This window comes from Gossypium arboreum, chromosome 3 (assembly GCF_025698485.1).
Source record: "Gossypium arboreum isolate Shixiya-1 chromosome 3, ASM2569848v2, whole genome shotgun sequence".
Classification (NCBI taxonomy): domain Eukaryota; kingdom Viridiplantae; phylum Streptophyta; class Magnoliopsida; order Malvales; family Malvaceae; genus Gossypium; species Gossypium arboreum.
The window spans coordinates 129,662,081-129,686,314 of NC_069072.1; the positions used below are offsets into that span (position 1 = coordinate 129,662,081).

Sequence of the window (24,234 nt, forward strand, 5' to 3'; positions counted from 1 at the left end):
ATACACAGAACTAAAATTGGTGACTTAGGGTCGTACGACTGTGTGCTCTGGCCGTGTGGAAAAGCCTAGGCTGTGTGAGGGTCAACACGCCCGTGTAGGAGGAGGCACACGGCCGTGTGGTTGAGGCATACGCCCTTATGAGCTAGGGACATGGCCGTGTGAACAGGTCGTGTAACTCTTTGTCCATTTGTGCTAAAATAGAGTACAGGGCAAACACGGCTGTGTGAGGGACTCACACGCCCATGTGCCCACCAAACACGACCGTGTGTCCAAAACACACGCTCGTATGGGATTGCTAAATCCCCAAATTAGCCACACGACTGTGTGACACTAAATCACTAAAACCATAATTCCCAAACACACACGCCTGTTTACCCATGAGACACGGCCGTGTGAAATTGAGTAATTTCCCCAAATCAACCACACAGCTGTATAGCATGAATTTTCGTCCAAAAACCCTAATCTTCAATTCCACACGGCCGTGTGAATTAACACACGCCCATGTGGTCGCCCATATGGCCCTGAAACCAACTCGAAACATTCTGCAAACCGTGAATTTATACACCAAACGCCCCTAAACTCTAATACATCAGAAATATGCCATAGAAAACTAAGTTTTACGAAATTTAGGAATGAAACCTACCACACATTAACCAAAACACTTAGAACATGTCAAGTTCCACCCAATCGAGAAAACAAATTGAAATTGAAGAGTTTGAACCCACATCTGATTCGCGATTAGAGATGTTTAGAATCTGACTCGATGACCAAGAAACCAAAGCTCTCTGGAAACCACAACACAACCGTTTTAAAAAAAGAAAAAAAAGAAAGAACAAAAAAAAAAGGGGAAGAGGAGAACGTCCAGAAAGAAAGAAAAGAGAAATAATAAAAATAATAAAATAAACACTAAGTAAAGAAAACAATTATCTAAACCTTTAAAATAAAACGAAAATAGTCCCTCAAAACACTCTGAGGACTTGAACCCGGGACCCAAAGGCACACGAGTACACTACCAACCACCAGACCAGCAGACTCATTCTATCACTTAAATGCGCAACTAAATACAATAGTACAACCTACTCACTGACCCTAACCACAAAGCTCAAAACTTCTAACCCCAAAATTCGAGGTGTTACAGAACTAGTCATGTGATCTGTGACTTTGAAATCTCTCTCCCATATCAGTAGAGAATTTTTCTGAGGCATTAGAACACAAATGACTTAATTTGTTTCCTTTTAATTTAAGATATGAGCTTTATGATGAAATTAGAGATAAATACTTTAATGTATTAAGGAAACACTCTTTCAAAAGTATGTATTTCTTAAAAATATTTACAACTATATATTCATGAAGCATTGAATTAATTAAAGAAAGAAGATTTCTAATTAATATCTCTAAAAATCTGTTGTAATATGTAAAGATATGTTATTCAATGCTATCAAATAATCAAAGATTATCAACACTTCCTCTCAAGTTGGTGCATAGATGTCTCACATGCCCAGCTTGCACAGAAGATTATGACAAGTCTTAAATTTGAGTCCTTTAGTAAAAACATCAGCCAACTGTTTTTCAAATGCTAGATAAGATAGACTTAAGGCACCACTGCTTACTTTTTCTTTATAAAATAACGATCTATTTCGATGTGCTTGGTTCTATCGTGCTGCACTGGATTTTGAGCTATGCTGATGGCCGCATTGTTGTCACATTACAAGGTTGATCCATTTTTATTTAACAACTTTAGCTCTTCCAATACTTAGCTCTTCCAATACCTTTTACAGCCATAAAAGCTCACAAATACTTTGAGTCATGGCCTTATATTCAGTCTCTGCACTTGGTCGAGCCACAACACTTTGTTTCTTACTCCTTCAAGTGACTAAGTTTCCTCCCACAAGAGTACAATAACCTGCTATAGACCGTCTGCCACCAAGAGAGCTAGCCCAATCTGCATCTGTAAATACTTCTATCTTAACATGACTATTTTTGGAGAAGAGAATATCTTTGCCTGATGTAGACTTCAAATAGCACAAAATTCGCAATACTGCCAGCATATGAGCTTCGCGAGGGTCATGTATAAACTGGCTTACCAAACTAACGGCATAAACTATATCAGGTCGAGTATGAGCGAGATAAATCAATGTCCGATAAATCTTTGATATCTCCCTTTATCCACCATTTCACCAATCCTTACTTGTAATTTATGATTACTCTCAATAAGCGATTCTGCTGCTTTGCAACCGAACATGCCAGTTTCTGTCAGAAAATCTAAGACGTACTTTCTTTGGAAATAAAGATTCCCTCTTTTGATTTGGCCACTTCTATTCCAAGGAAATAGTGTAACTTTCCTAATTTTTTAATTTCGAATTCCTGAACCAATTGCTTCTTAAGTTGGGCCATTTCTTCCCTATCATCTCTCATCATAATTATGTCATCAACATAAACTATAAGGAGAATAATCTCACTCTTGTGATGTTTTATAAAGATCATATGATCAACATTACTTTGTCGTTAGCCAAACGACACGTCTTACATCGGTGGACCTATGACGCCACCACAACAAAGCAACGTCAGTAAGATATATAGCAGTAGTAATTACCTTAGTGGCATCATTTATGATGACTTTGGCATGGAAGTATTGCTCGACTCCCCACAGAAAATTGTCTACATCTCTTAGGGACCTTGTTCCCTTAAACTCATTGGGCTTGGGAACATCCACACCAGGCTTGGGTGCGACAGCAGCGAACCCTCCATTGCCCAAAGCTGTATTGTAGATTGTGAGTTCACCCTTGAGCTCCGCAATCTCCTCTTTTAAGGCTGTCATCATAGCCTCAATGGCATCATCTCTACCAGTCAGCTTTCCAACATAGTCCGATACATACTCTTTGAGCTGCTCCTGCATGGATTGCAACCCATCAATTAGCTTATCATCAACATCATCAATCCTCCCCTTGGTATCTCCTATGGATTCCTCGAGAGTGACGAATCGATCCTCCAAAATCCACAGTATATCCCTCGAACGACTAGCTTTTCTAGCCCTCTCACAGGTCTTCATTCCCTCAACATTCTCAGGAACTTCTTTTGACATCTTTCAACGGTGCCTTTGAATGCTAGCTCTGATACCAATTGTCACGAACTTAGAGTTTTCACAAGCAATCCGTGCAGCCTTAGGCAGTTTCTTCGCTCAAAAGCGCTTAAGTCAGTCTAACTCGCAACGATTGAGGATTCAACAAAACTCCTCTAAGGCACCCACGAAGAACAACAGAAGAACGAAGTAAGAACAAATTTGAAAGATGAACAAAAGCTACAGAAAAATAAGAACATTTGAGAGAAAGGTTTGAGTAAATACTTTCAAAATTCTATTAATAACTGAATGAATTACAATGAGGGGTAGAGACCTCTATTTATAGCTGAGCCTCCTTAAAATCAACAGTACAAATCAAAGTACATCAATGGCTAAGATTAAAAGCTATCTAGATATCAAATCTTTAAAATTACAGAATCGTATCTTTTAAAGATTACATTTAATGTCGAGGATCACATATCTTTGAAGATCACCTTCCATATTTGTCAAGCATCGAAGATGCGCTTTCAATATTTCCAAGCAACAGACCAGTCCGATTAGGTCAAATGGTCTCCTTCGAATATGATGGATCGTACAAGTTTGTAATGGTCGTCATGGTTGTGGGCTCCCATACACAACCCATGACACTTGTACCTGGACAATTGGTCTGATGCAAAATCTCATATGATTCTAAATAATCATTAAAGTTATATTCAGTTTCATTATCAGTTTGCAAAATTTTAACCTTAGCATCAAACTGAGTAGCAATCAATTTATGAAAGGAACAGAAACACGAGAAAACATCACTTTTGGACTTTGATAAAAAAAAACCCATGTCATTCAAATGCAACAGTCAATAAATGTAACAAACCAACAATTACCAAATAACAAATTAAGGTGAGTAATGCCCCAAACATTCGAATGAATAATCTCAAAAGGAATATTACTATTATTACGTAAATGATAACTGTTTCTTGTATGCTTAGCAAACTCACAGGCATTACAAACTAAATAGTCTAACTGAATTCTCGATAACAAAGTAGGAAACATCTTGGCAAGAACAGTAAATGATGGATGTCCTAACCGCCTATGCCACTGAATTATCTCACGATTGACATCTTTATTTTCTCCAAATAAGGCTTGAGATATACTAGGCGGTCATTTTAGAAGATATAAGTCATCACACAATCTACCATTACCAATCGTCTTCCCTGTTTGGAGGTTTTGAAAGACATAGTGATCGAGAAAGAATTCAAGTTTACAATTTAAGACTTTAGTGATAGTATAACATATAAGAGGTTAACCGGGAATTTAGGAACATAGAGGGCAGAGGATAAAGTGAGATTGGGAGTACAAACAATAGAACCTGTTCCAGAGACGGAGGTAAGGGAGCCATCGGCTATTTGTACACTATTTTTAGATGGATAAGTAGTATAGCTAACTAAGCTTTTGTTTGACCCTGTCATATGTCTATTCGCACCGGAATCAATAATCTAAGATTTCGAACTAGATGGAGCATTTAAAATAGTACCTGATTTCGCATGATTAGACTTGACAATTGAGGTAGAGTCCAATTGAGGTAAAATTCCCAACAGAAGTAGACTTGTCCATTGTTGTCATAGAGTCTGACAAATGTGCCTGAGGCTGAGAATTACCCTCGTTTTCCACCACAACCTCGAGTGGGGCAACCATGCAACTTCCAGCATGAATCTTTAGTGTGCTGAGGCTTACCATAGTAGTCACACGTTAAGTGATCCTTGTCAAACTTACCACCCGATGAACCATCCTGGTTAGCAATGAGACCAACTTTCTCAAGAGGTGGATTATAGAGCATAACAACACGACGACTCTCCTCTTGTTGTACATAAGAGTATGCCTCATGAAGAGAAGGGAATGAAGTTTTGCCAAGAACTTGAACTCGAATCTAATAATACTCAATATTCAATCCAGCCAAGAAATAAAAAACGCACTCCTCTTCCACCATATTCTAAAATTTTTCGGTATCATTGGTACAAGAGGCCTGGAAATTTTGATAATAATCAAGTTTTTGCCATAACCCATTTAATTCAGAAAAATATTGAGAAATCTTTAGCTCCCCCTGTTTTGTACCATGGACCTTATTACAAATCTAAAAAATTTGCACATCATTCCCAACACGAGAGTAGGTGAGAGTTGTAGTATCCCAAATTTTTTTCGCAGTATCAAGTAGCAAATGCATTTTGAAAATATTGGGTTGCATAGAGTTGATAAGTCATGTCATAACAAGAGAATTCGTTGAATCCCACTGACTAAATGTTGAATCAGTGAGTTTGGGTTTCAACGTTGTATCGGTGATGCATCCCTGCAAGCCATGAGCCTTGATAAACGACAAGCAGGACCTTGACCAAGTAAGGTAATCATGTCCATCAAGCTTCACAAGGCTAATTTACAATGAGGGATTATCGGTTGGAATCACGAGCTTTTCGTCCTTAGATATAAGACTGGAAAAACAACTAATACCAAAAAAATAAAAATTGCTTGAAAAATTAGAGGAAAGAAAATACCAAAAAAGAACACAAAAGAGATCCAAAAAAAATTTAGCCAAAAAACACCACCACTTAGAGAAGAATGATTAGAAGAGAGTAGAGAGCATAGCGACGACATTAGAAAAAATACGGCTGTAGAAGGTGAAGTCCACGCACGGCGCGTGAGGCCCACACGCGGGTTTTCTAGTTACCAGAGTCTAGGGTTACGCCGGCGAGTGGATTTTGACTCCAATGGTAAGGGCGGTGAGAAAAAAATAAGGCTAGGGTGGAAAGTATCAATTGTTTTGTTTCTAGGGTTTTTGGAACAAATTTTAAAATAAAAAGAAAATCTCCAAAACAGGATAAAAAAACTGTTACCATGCTGAAATTAGAGATAAATACTATAATGTATCGAGGAAACACTCTTTCAAAAGTATGTATTTCTTAGAAATATGTACATCGAATCAATTAAGAAAAGAAAAGTTCTAATTAGTATCTCTAAAAATCTACTGTAATATCTAAAGATTTGCTTTTCAATGCTATCAAATAATCAAATGTTCTCATCGCTTTAAAATTGAGATTGTTTCCTTTTAGTTTAAGATATGAGCTTGGGGTGGCTAAATTTGTTTCATTTTATGTTTGCCCCCTTTGATGTTTATTTTATGGTGATTTGTCTCGTCCTAGTAATTAAGCAAATTGATGCTTTTTGAGATAATGCATTATCTACACTATAATTGTAAATGCATTTGGTAAGGGGGCCTTTGTTTACTTGCTCTATCCTCTTTTACTTAGTTTTATCATCTGTAAGTAGATAGGGTTTAATAAATTATTATGCCTATTATGGCTTTAAAGGTTTTGAAGGAAAGTTGTGATCGCTTTCTTGAGTTTGTGCAGAGGAGTAATGCAGTTAGTCCAACTGTTACATTGGAAACTGCTACTAAATTGCAGGTAATGACATTAATATGAGTATATCCTCTATGATCCTTTATGCTAATTTTATTTAAAACCAATTGCAGACGAAAATTGAAAAAGTGACTCGTCGAGCACATGAACAGTTTCAAACAGTGCTTGAGGAGCAAAGCAGGTTAAATGTTTGTTTCTACTTTTATTTGTGTAATTCATCTCCATATGTTTGATCATTTTAATATTTGTGCATTTTTACTAAGATATATTATGTTTATGTTTTTTGTCTCGTTTGACATTTCAATTTGATGATATACAATAGGCATAAGGCAACTAATTCAACCTGATGCAAAGGGCTTGAATTCAAGAAACATGTCTATGAAATGGTTTTTATTAAGAATGCATAACTGTGGATGAGTAGTAGATGAAAGACTATAAATGTTGGCATCTGTCAGTTGTTGATTGGCATAAATTGAGACAGAATGAGATGAAATTAGCTAAGTTATTGATAGCTTGGCCTTATTATAGAAATTGTAGTCCATTACATAGTTTAGATGAAGTTATGTAAATTTCATATGATTGAGGGGAATATCAACTCTGATGCAAGGTTTTGCAATGTTGCATTATATCTACTGAAAATTTTTTGGTATTTAAAGTGGAAAGATGTCCTCGTCGCTGTAAGTTCACAGCTTGACACACACACACACAAAAAAAAAAAAAAAAAGAATATGTAAAAACTAGCCCTGCTAATGAAAAAGAGCTAAACTGTTGCTTTCCTGTTTTTTTTTTTTTTTTTTGCATACCTTTGCTGTTTTTCCTCTGCGATGGGCTTGGATTAAATTTTGGTATATTTTTCTTTCTGTTAACGAAAGCAAAGAAGAGAACATATACACAAGTAGACTGATGAAAAGTTACTTGTATTTCATCTCGAGAGTTAGCATTTTTATAAACAAGTCTATATAGTCTAAATAAGGAAAGAAAATAAAATAAAATCCTAGAATTAAGTCTAAGAATCTGTTAACACTCCCCCTCAAGTTGGAACATAGATATTTGATCATGCATAGCTTGTTACATAGATAGTCAACTCAATTCCCATTTACTGTCTTTGTGAACAAATCAGCAAGTTCTCCTATCTTCACATAACCCATGTAGTTTGAATTGTCCAAATATCTCTCGGAAAAAGTGACAATCAACATTGATGTATTTAGTTCTTTCATGATAAACTAGATTTGAGGCAATGTGAAGTGCTGTTTGATTATCGCAAAACAACTTTACTGGTAACAAGTACTCCAACCCAATTTCAATTAATAGATGTCGTATTCACATAATTTCACATTTGGACTGTGCCATAGCCTTGTATTCCAATTTTGCACTAGATCAAGATACATTTTGTTTCTTGTTCCATGATACTAAGGCCTAGTTTAGCAATGTTTCTAAGAAGCACTTTTGGGATAAAAAATGTTTTTGAGAGAAAAAGCGTTTTTCAAACGCCAAAAATTGGCCAAACGCAGAAGCAGAAAATTTGATCTTCTATCAAAAGCACTTTTTGTCCTAAAAGTGCTTCTTAGAAGCATTGCTAAAACTAACCCTAAGTTTCCCCCAACAGAAACACAATACCGATAATAAACCTTCTATCTATCTTAGATCTGACCCAATCAACATTTGCAAAACACTCGATACTGGTATGCCCTTGATTGTTGTATAATATGCCGCATCCAGGAGCTCCTTTCAAGTAACTTCGAAACTTATAATCTGCTCTAGGGCTATCCAGTGTTTGACTATGGGTGCAAACATAAACTAGCTAACAATACTCACAACAAAAGCGATATCCAAACGAGTACAGTAGTTTAATTTCCCAACTATCCTCCTATACCTCTTAGGATTATCTTTTGTAAGATGCACATTGGGAACCACTGAAGTATTACAAAGTTTAGCAACCAACTTTTCATTCTTTGCTAGTAGATCAAGAACATACTTTCTCTGAGACAAATTTCCTTCTTGCTTCTTGTGATTCCTATCCCCAAAAATTCTTCAATTGACCCAAGTCTCTCGTGTGGAACCTGGTAGGCAAAAAAGACTAGAGAAGAGATCCCTACATCATCTCCTGTAATAATATATCATCAACATATGCTAAAATAAGAATAACTCTAGCCTCATATCGTTTATAAAACACCTTATGATTTCAAATACTTTTCTTCAATCCAAACTACTGAACAACTACTGAACTACCTCGTTAAATTTTCCAAACCAGGCACGAGAGCTTTGTTTCAATCCGTAAAGGAATTTCTTTAGATGACAGTCCTTTCCATACCCCCCGAGTAAAAAACCCAGGTGATTGCTCCATATAGTTTTCTTCTTAGAGATCTCCATGCTTTCTTGATATCTAATTGGTGTAAAGGCCAATAATGAGAAACGGCTAGTGAGATGAATAGACGAATAGGGGTGAGTTTTGCCATAGGAGAGAAAGTATTTGAATAATCCACTCCATAAGTTTGAGCATATCCTTTTGCAACTAATCTAGCTTTATGTCTAGCCACTGAGCCATCTGGATTAACCTTAAAAGTAAATACCTATTTGCAACCAATAGTTGTTTATCAACAGGTAAATCCACTAGGTTCTGAGTACCATTTTTGTTTTAATGCATGGATTTTCTCCAACATCGCATCCTGCCAACTAGGATGACTCAACCTCTCGAACTATCTTAGGAATAGAAATGGAATCTAAGGATGCAATTAAAGAGCAAAAAGTAGAAAAATGGTTGAATAAAACAAAATTATAAATAGGATGGACACATTGATGTTTACTTTTACGAGCAATGAGAAGGTCAAAGTCACTTGGAGTTGAATTAGATGATGAAGACACTGGTATAGGGTTGGATCTGATGATGAAGGCATTGGTATAAGATATCATGAGTCTCTTTTCGTTTGGAATAAACTTGAGTGATCAGTGGCTTGTCAAAAGCAGGAGCTGGAGAATTAGAATTCCTTCGTTGATTAGTAATAGTGTAAATTAACAATCATCTTCCTCCTCCTATTTCGAAAGATTTGAAGGCGTCTCTTCTGAAAAGAATGTTTTTTGTTCTTAGAATGCAACATCGATAGACATCAAATATTTGTTGAGGTCTGGATTGTAACCCCCATACCCCTTCTGAAGGTAAGAATATTCCAGAAATACAATTAAGGATTTTAGATCAACCTTAGTGACAAAAGATTAAATTAAAGGCAAGGTTAGGTAAATTTAATACCGATGATAAGATGATAGATGAAGTTAGATTAATTCTTCCAAAATCAACAATTTTATGGGTGGATCTATTAGTAATAGTAATAGGAGAAGGTAAATCATGTGATTGAAAGCTAGAGAAAAAGGTTGGAATTACCTGTCATATGATCTATAGCTCCTGAATTAATGATTCATTTGGATAAAGAAAAAATAAAATATTTATTAGATATACCTAAATCTACAAAAGAAGCAAAGTGACTAATGATATGACGAGAAGCAACAAATCTCACAAAAAGAAGATTACAAACTATTAATCAATCTTCTTGACTAATTTCAGCACAAAAAAAAAATTTGAGAAGAAGAGCCCAAAACAGTGCCAAAACAGTACCAAAATAGTATTGAAACAGTGCCAAAACAACAACCAAATAGTTCCCAACTGTGAACAGTACCCATATAGTGCCAAAACAGTTCAAAACCCAACACATCCTCGAAATCACCCTCAATCAGACTTTCGACCACTAGGATTGGGTTGGAACCAAAAGTCGGCGTCGGATCCAAAATCTAGTGACCAGGCGGTGCCACATGTGCCGGCGCATGACATTGGAGCGCAACCTTTGTGGTGGCGCGTGTGCTTCACACGTTACTCTTCTCGTCACCGAAATTTCTAAAACCATCAAGGAGACCCCGCACTCCTCCGTGTGCCAGCAGTGCATACCCACTATCAAGACCTTCAAAAAGAATCCCAAATGTATCGCGTTTTAGGCTGACGAAACATGAGTTCAAAATATCGAGTGCGCTAGCTTTGATACCATGTTAACGGAACCAAATAAGAGAACATATACAAGAGTAGACTAATGAAAGATTACTTGTATTCATCTCTGGAGTTAGCATATTTATATACAAGTCTATATAGCCTAAATAAGGGAAGAAAATAAAATAAAATCCTAGAATTAAGCCTAAGAATCTATAACACTTTCAAACATGAAGACGTAGGAACACTTTTTCGTAATTTTTGTCAATTATTGTTGTGAAGAGTAAGTTATCAAATTTATGTTTCAGAGCAATGTATACTTTATTAGTTTGCAAAAAATAGTGTTTTCTTGATTTTTAGTCGATGTTATGTGGAGCATAAAATTTATACATGTTAGTATTGATTGTTACCTTTCTAAATAACTTTGGGTAACTATTGCAACACTGGATTTTAATGTTTGCCGTGTTTTAAGTACAGAGAAAAGCATTGACACTTTCTAAAGATTATTTACTTTTCTGCTTGGTTTCTCAGATTTGCTCTGGACATTGATCTTGATGCTCCAAAAGTTAGGATTCCTCTAAGGGCACGTAGCTCTTTCAAATGTGACAGCCATTTTCTTTTGGATTTTGGTCATTTTACTTTGCATACCATGGTATGTGTATTAGCTAATTTTCTCTCAAATTTCCATTAATTACTTTTCTTTGCTTACATATTTAACCATCATGGCAGGAGAGTCAGTCTGATGAACAGAGGCAGGATATCTATTCTCATTTCTACATATCAGGAAGGGATATTGCTGCCTTTTTCAGAGATTGTGGTTCTGATTGCCAGGACTGCAGTTTGATGAAAGAAAGTTCTAGTGTTCAATCAATGGTGATGTCTCCTAGGTTGGAGAAGGTTGACAATTTCTATTCTCTTATTGATAGGTGTGGAATGGCAGTAATTGTGGATCAAGTATGTGTGTGTGCTTTTTTTTTTTTTTTTTTGCATCAAGTAACACCAACACCTATCACTAGATAAGCTTCATATTGAAGTTCTAAAATGAGAACTTATTTAAGTTATGCTTGTGTATCGTATTGCAGATTAAGATTCCTCACCCTAGTTTCCCATCAACACGTGTGTCTGTGCAAGTGCCAAATCTTGGCATTCACTTTTCACCTGCAAGATACTGCAGACTTATGGAACTGTTGAACATATTGTCCTTTGCTATGGATCCCTGTGTTCAGCCTGGTGTTGTCGATTTCCAAGTTGGAGTGGCTCCCTGGACTGTTTCAGATCTCGCTACTGATGCTAAAATCCTAGTTTGGCGGGTTGGCCATTAACTCCATTGTAAAACCTAGTTCTATGGTTCCTACTTGCCTTCTATTTGCACCTGATTTTGTCTATAATTGACTTTGTTGGTTCAGGGTATTGGAAACTCTGTTGCTTCATGGCAGCCCTGTTTTATTGTGTTGTCTGGATACTATCTTTATGTTTTGGATTCTGAAAAATCCCAGAATCATCTGCGGTACTTGAGGTTTGTAGCTTTCCTTGTCTTTGCTTTTGTTCCTTGGCTAGTTGGTTATTATTTCTCAATCTTTTTTAAAGTTAATTGGTTTTCCCATTTTATTTGATAGCATTATGGCATTTTTAGCAACTTTTAATCTGAATTTTCATTTTGGAATCCTACAGCATGGCTGGAAGGCAGGTGCATGAGGTTCCATCAACAAATATTGGTGGTTCTCCATTTTGTATTGCTGTGAGCCCAAGAGGGATGGACACTCAGAAAGTGAGCAACTGAACTTGTGAGCAAAGAAATGGTTTTTCACTACATGTTTTATTAAACTGAACCAGAAAAATCTCATCTCTCATTTGTACTTGGTTGTCTCAAAGTACCTGGTTTATTCTAATTCTTGAAATATTTTAATTAAAACACCTGTATGAAAGTGTATTGCTTTGACTGATAAACCTAGGTACTTGGGTTAAAGTATTCTATTATGCCTATGCTTTAGGATCTTATGTCTTTATAGACTAAATTTTTGGTTCGCTTTCATTATTAAAATATGAATATTTTTTCCAGGCTTTGGAGTCTTCAGGTACCTGGGTTATTGAATTCCAAGGGGAGGAAGAGAAGGTGACTTGGTTGAGAGGACTTATACAAGCCACGTACCAAGCTTCTGTATGATGATATTAGTCTTCCTTTTAGTTCTTTGCTTCTTTTTTTTTTTTTTTTCTTATAGGTGCTTATTTCTTGGACTTTTTATTCATGTAGGCTCCTCCATTGGTTGATGTACTTGGAGAAACAACTGATGGCATAAGTGAATCTGATGATCCTCAAACAAGAAATTCAAAAGCTGCTGATCTAGTTATTAATGGGGCAGTTGTGGAGACAAAGTTATGCATTTATGGGGAGGTTAGTGGTTGTACAATTTCTTAAATGCTCTGATGGTTAATTGGTGACTTCTCACCAGAACTAAGTTCTAGGTATTAGCCAATGTCTTTTTGTAATACTGTTATTATAGCTACTGAATGAGCAATCATATTGCAGACAGGCGAGGGTTTTGGTGAGAAACTAGAAGAGCAACTGATTATTGAGCTTCTTGCTAGTGGCGGAAAGGTTTGTGACTTTCTTTTGCTATTTGGTGCTATTTTATGGCGGTATAAAGTACTCCAGTGTGGAATTGTTATTACAAACTAGAGCTGAGACATTTTAACTCAAGTCCAACTTAAACTTTTTGAATTTGTTCCTTTATTTTAGGACTTGAAAAGGGCAATCTATCTTTTTTCCACTAATTTCTAATAGGAATATGCTCTTTTTGCCGTTCCTTTGGCCTTCTGGAATAGAGATATGTATCTTGTAAAACAAGTTTTCTTCATAAATCAGTCGCACATATTATTTAAGCCAAAAAAAAAAAATGCAAATTCTGTCTTATCCCATCATAGGTGAAAGACCTTGTGATAGAGTTGTTTAAGTTGAGATTGCAGGTTCAGTCCCACTTAGATATCAGTGTTATTTTCCCCCTTAATGGTTGAAGATTGTCCTTAATAAGGTGCTTATATGCATTGTCATATTCCACTCGTGGGATCAGAAAAAGATACTTTCATATGATTTCTATACAAGGTTAATCAGGTCAGAAATCACTATAACCTTAACTAGATGTTTTAAGTAAATTGAATACCATTAATTTCCTGTATGCCCTAAAAATAGACCTTGGCCATGGCAAATAGGCAGGTAGTTTGTTATTTCTTTCGGCATTCTCCAATAAATATGCTGATGTACTTTTTCTGCTCTACAAATTATATTTCAATGTTCTCGAATAAATAGAATATTTGTGCATGTACATTACAAATTGGTCTATATGTCGCTATTACCTATTCAGCAATATCTTTTAACAGGTTAAAATGATTAGTTCGACAAGTGAGCTTGTGCTTAAGACAAAGTTGCATTCATTGAAAATTAAGGATGAGCTTCAAGGTCGTCTGTCCGGCAATCCACATTATTTAGCCTGCTCTGTGCTGAAATATGACAGTTCACTTGAATCTAATCAAACTTGTGATCTGAACGGAGATGAGATGTCCGGGGTGCACCAAGATGATGATGATACTTTTAAAGATGCTCTGTCCGAATTTGTATCTTCAACTAACTCTGATTCTCTTTCACATTATATGGATATGGTGGATGCCTACAGATTCGAGTCTGATGAAGTTTTAATTGATGAACAAGATCTGGCACAAGGAAAGGGACTTTCTGGAGAGATATTTTATGATGCTCAAGGTGGTGAAGATTTGGACTTTGTATCTGTTACCTTCTCAAAGAAGGGTTCTGGATCACCCGTTTATGATGGTATAGACTCAAAGGTATATAGAATGAGCATCATTGACATCCAGTTCAGTTTGATTGATTGAATTTATGTTAATTTGGCAGCTAATTTGTTCATTTCAGATGAGTATTCGCATGTCCAAGCTGGAATTTTTTTGTAACAGACCCACACTTGTTGCTTTGATTGGTTTTGGCTTCGACCTAGGTTCTGTCGGTAATAAAACAAGTGTTACTGATGCAAATGGAACTTCAAAGGACAAGATGGACAAAGAAAAGGCTGAAGAAAGTGGTTGTATTGAAGGGTTGCTGGGATACGATAAAGCTCGTGTCGTATTTTATTTGAACATGGATATTGATAGTGTCACTGTGTTTCTTAACAAGGAGGATGGATCTCAACTGGCAATATTTGTGCAAGAAAGTTTCCTGTTAGATCTTAAGGTCCATCCAGCATCCCTCTCAATTGAAGGCACATTGGGAAATATGAGACTCCGGGATATGACACTTGGAACAGATAATTGGTTAGGTTGGCTATGTGATATACGAAATCCAGGAGTTGAATCCCTTATAAAGGTACATTTTTTTGAGCCTTGATATATGTTTATTAGCATTTGAGTCATTTAGGTTACTTTTTATTGTATTCATGCATGCTTGCTTACTTCACATTTTCCTTCTTCCAGTTTAAATTTAATTCTTTCAGTGCTGGAGATGATGATTATGAAGGGTACAATTACCGCTTGTGTGGGCGACTTTCTGCTGTTCGAATTGTTTTTCTTTATAGGTTTGTTCAGGAGGTATGATGGGATACAGTTTAAACTGTGCAGTTTTAGCATTAGCATCATGCTATTATGGTTAAACCTTAACATTTAACAATTGAAGTTCACTTTCACAAATAGTCAAAATTTAGGTGTTCATTTATTCATACACTATTCTACTTTATCTTGTTTTTATCACAATGTTTCATATTTGGTCTATAAATTTCAAGAAACTTGGTTTGGCAGATAACAGTTTACTTCATGGAGCTTGCTACCCCACATACAGAAGAAGTAATAAAACTTGTTGATAAAGTTGGCGATTTTGAGTGGTTAATTCAGAAATCTGAAATTGATGGGGCTGCTGCTTTGAAGCTGGATCTTACATTTGACACTCCAATAATTATAGTTCCTAGGAATTCAACGAGCAATGAGTATGTTTAATTCTCCATTATCTTAGACTTGCACACTCAACTGTTTTTGGTCCCTTTTAGTAGAAACTAAACTCTCCAAGATTTTATGATATTTTGGGGTGAACATTACTAATGTATTTCCATATGACAGGTTCGTTCAACTTGATGTGGGTCTTCTGAAGGTCAGAAATAAAATAAGCTGGCATGGATTTCCTGAAAAAGACCCTTCAGCTGTTCGTCTTGATATTCTTCATGCTGAGGTACATAGCTTATAAATATATAGTACCACATATTTAACCATTGAGCTATGATTATAACCGTCTTAAATTTGCAGTTTCTTGGAGTAAACATGTTTGTGGGAATTGATGGTTGTATTGGTAAACCATTGATTCGTGAAAGCAGAGGACTTGATGTTTATGTTCGACGAAGTTTGAGGGATGTTTTTAAAAAAGTCCCAACATTTTCTTTGGAAGTTAAGGTGATCTTTGAACTTGAAATGATTTTTTTGTTCTATACTAAATCTTTTGTTCTTCTTTTTTTTTTTTTTTTTTTTTAGTGTGTTTTAGTGGCTGCTCCCCTTTATTAGAGCACCTTCCTTTTTAGCAGTTATTTATAATTCTTCAGTTAAGTCCTTTTGATGTTGTTTGCAGATTGGTTTTTTGCATGGTGTAATGTCTAATAAAGAATATGATGTTATTCGGGATTGCATAACTATGAATTTGAATGAAGCCCCTAGCCTCCCTCCAAGTTTCCGTGGTAGCAAATCTGGTTCTAAAGATACAATGAGGCTATTGGTTGATAAGGTCAACTTGAATAGTCAGATGCTTTTATCTCGTAGTGTAACCATTCTAGCAGTTGAAGTCAATTATGCACTATTGGAGTTGTGTAACGGCATACATGAGGAATCACCTTTAGCTCGAATAGCTGTGAGTATTGATATTTACTAATTATTACTGTTTTAAGTGTTGTATGCCTTGACTTACTCTTACTCTTTCTTGCTTTTTTAGCTAGAAGGTCTCTGGGTATCATATCGGATGACTTCATTGTCAGAAACAGATCTCTATGTGACTATTCCAACTTTTTCGGTTCTTGATATCCGTGCCAATACGAAGCCTGAAATGCGGCTCATGCTTGGATCATCTGCTGACGTGCCCAAACAAGCTTCCACTGGAAACTTTCCTTGCTTCTTAAACAAGAGCAGCTCTAGCAGAGTGAACTCTGAAGCTGGTATTGACTTGGATGTACCGATTTCTACAATGTTCTTGACAGATTGTAGATGGCGATTGTCATCCCAAACATATGTGCTTCGATTTCAGCAACCTCGAGTGCTTGTTGTACCGGACTTTCTTCTTGCTTTAGGTGAGTTTTTTGTGCCATCATTGGGGGCAATAACTGGAAGGGAAGAAACAATGAACCCCAAGAATGATCCAATTAGTAAAAACAATAGCATCATACTTTCTAGTAGTATTTATAAACAGAATGAAGATGTTGTGCACTTGTCACGGAGTAGACAGTTGGTTGCTGATACCCATGGCATTGATGAGTATACATACGATGGTTGTGGAAAGACTATTGTCTTAAGTAACGAGAATGAAGCAACGGAGTCACACCCTGCACAATTTTGTCCTATTGTGATCATTGGGTGTGGTAAGAGGTTGCGATTTGTCAATGTAAAAATTGAGGTATTGCTACTGCTTCACTTTGTATTTAACTATGTCAAATCTTTCAACTACTTTCTTTAAAGAGCAAGTTTATCTTTGATGTCTGTGTTGATCAGAAACTTGACATTAATGATTGAATATCTAATTTTTTTTTAAAAATTTTATGATTGTATATGCTATCTTTTTCACTTTTTATTCTTTTTCCAAATTTCTTCATTCATCAGAATGGTTCTCTTTTGAGAAAGTATACATACCTGAGCAATGATAGCAGCTACTCAGTGTCACCAGAAGATGATGTTGACATATCGTTGATGGATAATTTAAGTTCCAATGATGAGGAGAAGCTTGAAGAGAATATGGAGTTAACAAGCACCCCAAAGACTTCATGTTTACAAGATGGCCCAAATGTTGCACCGAGTTTCACTTTTGAAGCACAGGTAGGTATAATTCCATTAATAGTTGTTCCCTACATTAAATATTCCTTTAAACCCGATACCTTTAAAAAAAACTTATAGTTGTTTGCTTCAATTGTTGAACTGTTGAGTCCTTTTGTGAGACCATCCTCAAGTTGCACTATCTAGTTTCTCCTTTATGAAGTGTTTGTCTAGTTCATTGCTTTTTGTTCTATCATCTTGCAATGGGTTGTTTGTGATGCCTATTGCAGACTTAATATAACAGTAAAGCCTCAGTGGTCCTTACCACTTAATCTTCAAGTCTTTTAAGATAATCTTTAACCACAACAATTTATAGGTTCCTTGTGCCATTTCTAAGAATTCTACTTCAGCACTAGACCTTGCCACCACATTTTGTTCTTTGCTCCTCAAGTCACAAGATTATCGCCAAGAAAATGCAGTAACCTGAGGTGGACCTTCTATCAACCATCGAAATGGCATAATCAACATATGTGTATCCTTTTAGCACTATCTCTGTGAAGTTTTCAGGAGAGTTTTCAATAAAACCGTTATCATTTTATTAAGTAAAGAACTGAATTTAAATAGAAAAAAGACTCACAACATAATTGGGAAAATAATTCCCTTATTCTAATAAACTACTAAAAATATGAAAAATATTCCTACAAATCTCAATTAATTATTCTAAGATTTATCTACCAAAATAACTTAAAAAATATCCCAAAATATATGGGGCTTCAACACGTATGTGAACACCCTTCCTCAAGTTGGTGCAAATATATCAATCATGCCCAACTTGCTTAGAAGAAAATCAAAGCTTGTCTTAGATAGCCCTTTGATGAGTATGTCAGCAATCTGTTATTTTGAAGGAACAAACGACATGCACACTTGACCTTTTTGAATCTTCTCCTAGATGAAGTATTTATCAATCTCAACATGTTTAGTTCTATCATGCTAGATTGAGTTGTGAGTAATGTTAGTGAAAGCTTTGCTATTACAGTACAACTTCACTGGTGAAGTTATTGGTTTCCTCAGCTCTTCCATAATTCTATTTAACCACATCATTTCACAAATTTCTTGAGTCATTGATTTAAACTCAGCCTCTACACTACTTCTTGCTACAACACTTTTTTTTTTTGCTTCACCAAGTCACAAGATTTCTAATCGCTGATTACGTGTGCGCCTAAAACAAACAATTTTAAAGTACAGTTTTAACTGGAAGCGCACAGTGTCAGTTGTAATATTTTTAGTATTAATAGGACACTCGAGTATCCTAAAGATCGAACCCAAAGGATTGTTAAGTGGATAAATGTGTTTATCAAGTTAATTACAAGTTAAACAATTATTAATCTAATCAAGTCGAAAATTATTAGTGCAAATCTAATTAAAATTATTTATAAACTAAAATTAAACTAATCAAGCTAAACTTTCTTCCTAATGTTTTAGATAATGTAAATAATTAAATGATGGTCGATTAATTAGTTGAGTGATAATTTAACTAATGGACTTATACCAATTATATTGTTTGTTACTCTTAGTTAAGAATCTCCTCTCGGTTTCATCCTAGACTAAAATATACCACCTAAGATTACCTGTTTATCTCACCTAGGCATATAAATAACCTCTAAGTCTCACTACTCGGCACGGTTATATCGAACTATCTAAGGATAAATTCTCCTTTCAATCTCGTCTATTTAGGTTTTCCGCTAGATGCGTCAATTCTAGTATATTAAGCATTTTGATATAATAGAATAACCAATCAATTAAGAATAGACATCAAATTAAGCTAACAAAAAATCAAACAATTAACCATCCAACAAATTTAGCAAACATTCAAACTCAAATTTCAAACAAGCATTTTATCAAACATATTGGGTAAGTATAAAATAAAAGCAAAGAGTTTAAGAAAATGCTCATTTAATTGATGAATTTCCATTGAAGCTCAAGAATTTGTCCATCCTTGTTTACAAAATCTTTAACAATAAGGAAGAAAATAAACAACAAAATTAAAATCTAACCTAAAAAGAAAAGAAAAAACCTACTCTAAAAATGAAAAGAAAAGAAAAGAAAACCTAACCCTATAACTATTGAAAACTAAAGGAAACTATCAGCCAACAAAATCTAAAATGAAAGGCTTATAAAGTTGTATTTATAGCCTACTAACATTTAACCTAACAATGATTATTTTTCCTTTAAGTGAAAAATAGGCTTAAGCTTGTTGGACATAAAATTGTGGATATCACGATACCCACAACAATCTTGAAATGAGTGGTTCTGGGATGTCTCAGTATCGCGATACCATTATTCGGTATCACGATATCACTGTAGTTGGTCTCGATTCTCTTCATTTCAGCACTGTTAGGGGTATCACGACTTCTGTGCTCTGATATCGTGATATCCCCCTTCTGAGTGATATTTTCTTCACGTTCAGACCACCATTAACTCCTTACACCACTCAATCAACTTGTTAGGTTCTCTATAGCATGATTGGCCAATTTGGGCCTAAAAATGGCTTAAAACTAATAAAAATAATTTATTAACAACAAAACTAAAAATCATAAAAACATATAAAGGACATTTAAATTTCTTGAAAATAAGTTCCTCAAGTGTATTAAAAAGCCTAATTTGATGTATCTTACGGTAGATCAGTTTCCTGCACAAGGTATGCAAGTTGAGAAAAGAAAATGACTACTAGTCATGTGATCACTAATTCCAGAATCAACGATCCATGTGTTTGTTTTACAAGGCTTCACATTGAAAAAAATAGAAGAACTAGTACCTAATTGGGCAAAAGAGCAAGAAGGACTATTGGATGAGTTAGGAATAGAAGAATTCATCCGAAACTGTGGTGATTGAAAATACTTGTGTAGATGCTCTAGTTGTTCATGCTCTAGTTGTTCGTTAGTGTATGGAGACCCTTCTAGAAAACTTTGCTGCTCATGATTTTCATTAGTCGTTTGGAAAGCTTTGTTATCCCTAGATTGTGAACCACGACCATTGCCACTCTCTTTCTCTTATTCGTCGGTTTTTCATAGAGCTTCCAACACATTTCTTGAGTGTGCCAATATTTTTTTTACAGTGGTCGCATCAAAGTTTCTTTCTTTTTTCACTATCATTATCATTTTTAACAGTCACAAGAGCAGAATTATCGTCGTTAGCTTAAATCTTGACCTTAATATTACTTTTCTCCTAGTCTTCTCTCTTCCAACCTCAGAAAAAATCTCACGGAATGTTGGAAACGGTTTTTTTCCCAGAATCCGAGATCTCAATTCATCAAATTCTTTATTTAAACTAGCCAGAAATAATAAGCTCGCTCATTCTCTTTTTTTTTCATAGCTTTTACACTATCTCTAGGACACTTCCATTCGTCATTATAATATTAGTCTAGTTCTTGCCAAAGAGACATCATCTCGTTATAATAAAAAGTGAGCTCTTTTTTCCATTGCCTAGCCTTCTAGAGTTTTATTTTTAGCTCAAAGATCTGTGAAGTGTTTTCTAAATCTGAATAGGTGTCCTCCATAGCGTCACAAACATCTTTAACAATCAGGAGAAAAAAAAAAGATTTACCTATGGATGCTTCCATGGAATTAATAAGCCACACAATTATCATAGAATTTTTTGACCTCCACGTGTCCATCATTGGATCGCCCACTTGTGGTTGCTTGAGTTCTCCAATTAAATGACCTAGCTTGCCGCGCCCATCAATTGCTAGCTTTACAGATTGCGACCATTCAAGGTAATTTTTGTCATTCAGCTTGTGAGATGTCAACTAAGAAGAGAGGTGAGACGCCTCTGTCTCTTGAGTTATTGCACTCTCCGATGGCAAAACTTTCTATCTTTCGTTTGGTTGTTGGATATCTTATTTCCAATGAAAGTTATTTTAAGCATGGTGTTACTGGAGATTTAACCTAACTCTGATATCATGAAAGTTTTCAAAAGAATTTTCAATAAAAATGTTCTGATTTTATTAAATAAAGAATTGAATTTAAATAATAATAAAAAGACTCACAACATAACTGGGAAAATAATTTCGTTATTCTAGTAAACTACTAAAAGATAAAAAACAAAAAAAATATTCCTAAAAAATCTCTATTAACTATTATAAAATTTATCTACCTAAATAACTTTAAAAATATCCCAAATTATATGGGACTTCAACATGTATTTCAACACTCTGTGCTCCTCTTGAACTAGATTCCTTGACCAGGATTGCCTTCCAAGTATTGTAATACATGGTAGATATCCTGTAAATGAACTTCTTTAGAATTGTGTATAAATTGATTTACCAGATTCATGGCTTATAGAAAGCTCCTTTCTGTTTTTTCATATGGTGTATGGAGTTTTGTTGACCATATGTCTATTTTTCTGTGTTTGTGAAAGTACCCATTTTCATAAACTCTTGGTGTACCTAGCCTTAACATTTAGCTTTGTTTAGAGACCTTACTTTATTGTCCTTGCTGTTGCTAGATGTCTCAGAATGGAAATTCTTGCACTGTGCATGCATGGGAATTATCAAACAGTTCTCAAATACGGTTTCACAACTGTTGTTTCGTTGGTTTGTAGTAATTCCTGCACTTTGCATGCATATGTCTTAGCAAGCCGTTCTGAGATAAGGTTCACAAGTGTTTATCCCTGGTTTGTCCTGATAGTATCATGCATTTACAGTTGAATTGGATGTTTTTCTTTGACATGGTTATATTACTTTGCTGACTAGGATCCATCTTTAACTTTCTTGCATTTTGTTTTCCTCATTTTGCTGCACCTGATTAAATTTACTTATATGTGGTTAGGTTGTTTCTCTGGAGTTCACATTCTTTGATGGTACTAAGTCCTATCTAGATGATTCATCTTATGGTGAAAAACTTTTGCGCGCAAAAATGGACTTAAATTTCATGTAAGAATGGCACTAGATCTAGTTATTGCTATTTTAATGAAAATCAAGCAGTTGATGAGAATAATTTAAATGTGTATTGTTTATATTTTGAACAGGTATGCATATAAGGAAAATGATACCTGGATTCGTACCGTGGTGAAGGATCTGACAGTTGAGACTGGTTCTGGTCTTATCATTCTGGATCCACTGGATATTTCAGGGGGATATACTTCCGTTAAAGAGAAAACCAACATTTCTCTGATTTCAACTGATATCTGTATTCATCTTTCATTAGGTGGCATTTCTCTTCTACTTAACCTTCAGTATCAAGCTGCTGCAGCATTACAATTTGGAAATGCAAGTCCCCTGGCTCCCTGCATCAATTTCGACAGGATTTGGGTGTCACCTAAAGGTTTTGTTTAAATTATTTGTAGTGTGATGCTTTATGTCACTATTTTTGTTAATTCTTTTTTTTTTTCCATGTCCATAGAGAATGGGTCTCACAATAATCTCACCATTTGGAGGCCACAAGCTCCATCAAACTATGTTATACTGGGAGATTGTGTTACGTCTAGGTAAAACATGATTTTCCACGTTCCAGTTATGGTTAAAGACTTTGAAGTTCAGGCTTCTTTGTTTCTGTATTCTTTCATACTATAATTCGCTTTAGGTTGGTAATTTTGGTTAATTATCTATTAAACTATAATTTATATTGAGTCCTGGTCTGCGCTCTTGATGCCTATCTTCATAGGATTGATGTTTACAGCTATTCTTAGAATGAATTAGATGTTTAAAGGGTTGTGTCTTAGTATGTTTCTAGGCTGAGCTTCTGTCTTTGGGTCTTTCATTTTCGGTCATTTTTGAGGATATGGTTGCTGGCCAAGAGAGTCTATGACCAGGAACTGAGCTAGGAAGGTTCCTTTGAAGTGAGTACTTATTCTTCTTTTTGATAATTTAAGATGAAAATTGCTCGATAGTTCTAGTATTATTTTAATAGGGACATTAAGTGTGTACTTATTCTTCTTCATATAATTATTTTTTGTAACGGGAAAATTTACATTTTTATCAATATTTTTATCTTTGAATATTAATATGTAATTCCTTCTATTGTTCTCCAGCCCAATTCCTCCTTCACAGGCAGTATTAGCAGTAAGTAATACATATGGGCGTGTACGGAAGCCAGTGGGTTTTAAACATATTGGCTTCCTCTCTCATGTCCTAGGATTGGAAGGGGTTGATGGCCATACTGGTGTTGACAGTGATTGCTCCCTTTGGATGCCAATTTCACCTCCAGGGTATATTTCAATGGGCTGTGTAACAAATGTAGGAAATCATCCACCGCCAAACCATGTCGTTTATTGCCTGCGCTCTGACCTTGTAACATCTACAACTTATTCAGAATGTTTGCTGAATGAACTACCAAATCAGCATTTTACTTCTGGATTTAGTATTTGGCGTTTGGACAATGTTCTTGGATCATTTTATGCTCATTCTTCAATTGCATACCCTTCCAAAGGAAATAGTTCTGACCTGAGTCATCTTCTACTCTGGAATTCAGTTTGGTCCTATGCATCTCTTCAGGAATATATTCCTGATACTGTGGATAATAATCATTCTTGTCAACAAACAAGTAACCAGGGAGATAGTTCATCTGGGTGGGACATTCTCAGGTCAATTTCAAAAGCTTCTAGTTGTTACATGTCAACCCCTCACTTTGAGAGAATATGGTGGGACAAGGGTGGTGGCCTCCGCAGACCAGTGTCAATTTGGCGGCCTATTTCATGTCCTGGTTATGCAATACTAGGTGATTGCATAACGGAAGGGTTAGATCTTTTTATCTTGGAATGTTTCTTTGTCAAACTCTCTTACCATTATAGGTATTCTTTTGATCTCT

At 35.6% G+C, this 24,234-nt stretch overlaps 1 protein-coding gene across 1 annotated transcript in view; it reads left to right on the forward strand.

Annotated features, from left to right (window-relative positions):
- Positions 1-24,234, forward strand: part of LOC108475934 (uncharacterized) — a 74,110-nt gene that overhangs the window by 16,544 nt on the left and 33,332 nt on the right. The window contains exons 16-38 of the mRNA XM_017777938.2: positions 6,415-6,510; positions 6,579-6,646; positions 10,967-11,087; positions 11,165-11,389; positions 11,518-11,745; positions 11,842-11,951; positions 12,107-12,203; positions 12,495-12,593; positions 12,687-12,827; positions 12,963-13,031; positions 13,811-14,272; positions 14,358-14,804; positions 14,912-15,025; positions 15,233-15,417; positions 15,548-15,656; positions 15,731-15,874; positions 16,047-16,322; positions 16,404-17,078; positions 17,282-17,494; positions 22,258-22,361; positions 22,457-22,752; positions 22,831-22,915; positions 23,459-24,163. Coding sequence (XP_017633427.1) covers positions 6,415-6,510; positions 6,579-6,646; positions 10,967-11,087; positions 11,165-11,389; positions 11,518-11,745; positions 11,842-11,951; positions 12,107-12,203; positions 12,495-12,593; positions 12,687-12,827; positions 12,963-13,031; positions 13,811-14,272; positions 14,358-14,804; positions 14,912-15,025; positions 15,233-15,417; positions 15,548-15,656; positions 15,731-15,874; positions 16,047-16,322; positions 16,404-17,078; positions 17,282-17,494; positions 22,258-22,361; positions 22,457-22,752; positions 22,831-22,915; positions 23,459-24,163 — 5,069 coding nt within the window. The remainder of the gene's footprint in view (positions 1-6,414; positions 6,511-6,578; positions 6,647-10,966; positions 11,088-11,164; positions 11,390-11,517; positions 11,746-11,841; positions 11,952-12,106; positions 12,204-12,494; positions 12,594-12,686; positions 12,828-12,962; positions 13,032-13,810; positions 14,273-14,357; positions 14,805-14,911; positions 15,026-15,232; positions 15,418-15,547; positions 15,657-15,730; positions 15,875-16,046; positions 16,323-16,403; positions 17,079-17,281; positions 17,495-22,257; positions 22,362-22,456; positions 22,753-22,830; positions 22,916-23,458; positions 24,164-24,234) is intronic.